The following is a 2,975-nucleotide window of genomic DNA, read 5'->3' on the forward strand; positions in this document are numbered from 1 at the left end:
TATTTTCGGCGGGGGTAAAATAAATAACTGCCAGTAAACACCGGAGGTCTAACCGCCGTTAATACTGGGAGTTACATAACCGCCTGTCCCAGACCATCGATAATTCAAGAATTTCCTGTAGTGATAATTCTTGTTGGGCTGTGTTGGTTTGATTTTTGTGTTTTGGTTTGAAGGCTTGGCTGTTGGTTGTGGTTGTTTTTCGGCTGTGGTGTTTGGGGTTGGGTCGACTATGGTGTTGGGTTGGGAGTCGGGTGGAGTTTTTCCTTTTTTGCGGTGTTGGTTGGCTCCGTCTCTGTTAATAGTTGGGTGTTATGTCTGACCCAATCAGACATGTAGCAACCTAAGAATAACGTTAATAAAAAAAAAATAATGAATGATGTAAAACGCAAATTTAAATTTATATTGATAGAGAGACATTTGTGCTCAGGTGAGCACAATCAAAGTTACATGACATAAAATATAATTTCTTATTGCACAATCCATTATTATTTATTCTATGTATTAGAAGACAGATACACTCCTGTTCTTCATCACTTAATTTGATAGCACACGAACCATCTCTACACCCTGAAAATCACATAGGAATGCAAGCAAAAAAAGAAAATTAGTTTAATTTTTCATATTTAGAGAGACTATTCAGTAAATAAATATGCAATAAATGTGAAAAATAAATATTTTATAAATAATTATGAAAAAAATTTGCTCAATTGTTTAGATAAAAATGTCATCAAGGTCATTGAATTTCCTCTAAAATTAGCCCAATACAATATTTATTTGATTTTTAAAATAAATCCAATGATTTATATGTTAAAATTTAATGACAATATTCTTAACCAATTTTTTTTTTCAAATGAATATCAGCTTTTAGTAAAAATTTAAGGAGAATTTAAATCATTAATTCTCCTCCATCTTGAAAATAATCATAAAGTTTTTTTCCCATAAAATTTGAACTTCTATAATCTGCAAAAAAAATTATTTACTTACCGGACGTAATTAATTTTAATCTTGCCGGCGTCCAAATGTGCGATAGCCGAGAAAGCTTCTTGGGAGAGATCAATGGTGCCTCGGCAACCAGAAGGGCAATAATCGACAATCTTAACCACAACGCTTGCACCTGTACACGGGTGAAGATCACCAGAATTGGTTGGACCCGTACAAGTCACTCGATAATTTCGTCCGCAGGCTGCACGATTATCCCATATAGTATCGCTCGCCGCAGCAATCATCGTACCCATGTTGACATACCCGTAACACGAAGAAGCTACACTTACACACATAAATATAATTTTAATTTGCTATTTTTGATAAGTATAATAAATATAAATTATATGGGTATGTTTGGGTTACTATAATTTTTTATAGAAGATATGATAATATTATTATAAGAAAGTTAATATTTTTAAAAATTGATTATATATAAATTTAAAAAAAGGATTATAGTTTTTTTATAGCTACCTTATATTGTAGATCTAGTTGCAAAAATTGGTCTTCTACTATAAAAATATTTAAAACATAGCGAAAAAATATTTGTAGCTATCATATTTTAATAGATATGATTTTAAAAATAGTTTTAAATTATAAAAATTTCTAAAAAAATAGCAAAGAAAAAACACCATTGCGATTTGAAAGCAAAACTGTTATAAAGCTGCCCCAAATAGAAGAGATTATTCTGTGCGTGTGCGGATACCGGACATAGCTTACCGTCCAGAGGTCAATCAGGGGCAGCCACATCATCCAATGCCGAGCTCAGTACCGAGCTTGGTACCGTACTAAGCCGCGGTACTGAGTAGGGATGATGTAATGCATTTTCATTGGGTTCTGAACGGTTTTCGGAGTCCGCACATAATAATTCATTTTGGGCCCTAAATGTTTATAAAAATATAAAGAAAATAGTTAGAGCTCACGTGTATATGGAGGGGTATAGTAAGTTGCAGTTCCATCAATGGCAGAAGAGAGAGCAAAGTGGCAGAGAACAATGGTGAGGGCAAGAACAATCTGTTTCTCCATTCTTCGATCTCTTAAATCTCTAATCGAATACTAACAATATATCTCAACTATGATCGATGGAAGGTAAGGGGAAGAATTGGTCCTCTTTTATAGGAGAAGATCGATAGGCTAAACGTGATGAATAGTGGAAGAAAATTCAGACATTGATTAATTAAGTAGTTTCTAGTCTTCCCTTACTCATTCTAAGTAATTTATGGTCAGTCCATCTTTTTTTTGGTCTTTGTTTTGTTGGAGAAGATAACGACTATTCATCTTTGATTTCAGTCAGTTTTGAAGATTCAAAGATCAAATTGTACTTGAAAAACAATCTGTAAAAGAAAAAAAAATCGATGTGGAATCATAATTTAGGCAATTTAGGCTTCATTTGAGATAGTTTTATCATTGATTTCTAAAAAAACTCTTTAGTATACAAATTTTTTGAAAGCAATAAAAAATAGTAGTCAAAAGTTGTCTTATATGAAGACTTTATTTGAGAAAAAGGCTTTCTGCTTTCTAAAACAGCTTTTTAGTATAAAAAAATTTTATATTAAAAATTTGCTTTTGAAAATATTAAAAAAATTGTTCCAAACAGAGGCTTAGTTTATTGCTTGGAGAGTTTTGTTAGGCATGACTCAATCAATTTGTGTAAGAGTAAAGATTCAATCTTTAATAAAATCCGCATAAGAAATTAATTAGGATTGGTTTTTGGGCAAGCTTCAGTAGGCAATGAAATAAATTAGGGATGTTAATTCGGATCGACGGGTTGGGTTCGGGTCCAACCTGAGTTGACCTGAGCATAAATGGGTTGATCTGAACCCGACCCGTTTAGCTAAACGGGTTAGGATTTTTAACCCGGACCAGACTCGCGTGGGTTAACGGGTTGACCTGACCCGAGAACACGCGGACAGTCGCTGAGTCGCGACACAAGCACACGGACGCTGGTGCTGGGCGACTTGGCTAGGTCGTCTGGTTGAGGTGGAGCGGCCCGT

At 34.2% G+C, this 2,975-nt stretch overlaps 1 protein-coding gene across 1 annotated transcript; it reads right to left on the minus strand.

Moving 5' to 3' along the window:
* Positions 1-374: 374 nt before the first annotated feature.
* On the minus strand, positions 375-2,104 carry LOC110113333 (EG45-like domain containing protein). Its single transcript, XM_020845880.2, has 3 exons — positions 1,905-2,104; positions 985-1,261; positions 375-567 (listed from the first exon to the last, which is right to left on the minus strand). The coding sequence occupies exons 1-3, from the start codon at positions 2,005-2,007 to the stop codon at positions 561-563; spliced, it is 387 nt and encodes a 128-aa protein (XP_020701539.1). The 5' UTR covers positions 2,008-2,104; the 3' UTR covers positions 375-560.
* Between the last annotated feature and the right edge of the window lie 871 nt (positions 2,105-2,975).

Source organism: Dendrobium catenatum, unplaced genomic scaffold (genome assembly GCF_001605985.2).
Source record: "Dendrobium catenatum unplaced genomic scaffold, ASM160598v2 fragScaff_scaffold_156, whole genome shotgun sequence".
Lineage (NCBI taxonomy): Eukaryota > Viridiplantae > Streptophyta > Magnoliopsida > Asparagales > Orchidaceae > Dendrobium > Dendrobium catenatum.

Coding starts and splice junctions, on each gene's coding strand:
- LOC110113333 (XM_020845880.2), bottom strand. CDS start 2,007: ATGGAGAAACAGATTGTTCTTGCCCTCACCATTGTTCTCTGCCACTTT. Junction 1,262..1,904: donor CTATACCCCTCCATATACAC/GTGAGCTCTAAC, acceptor GTGTAAGTGTAG/CTTCTTCGTGTTACGGGTAT.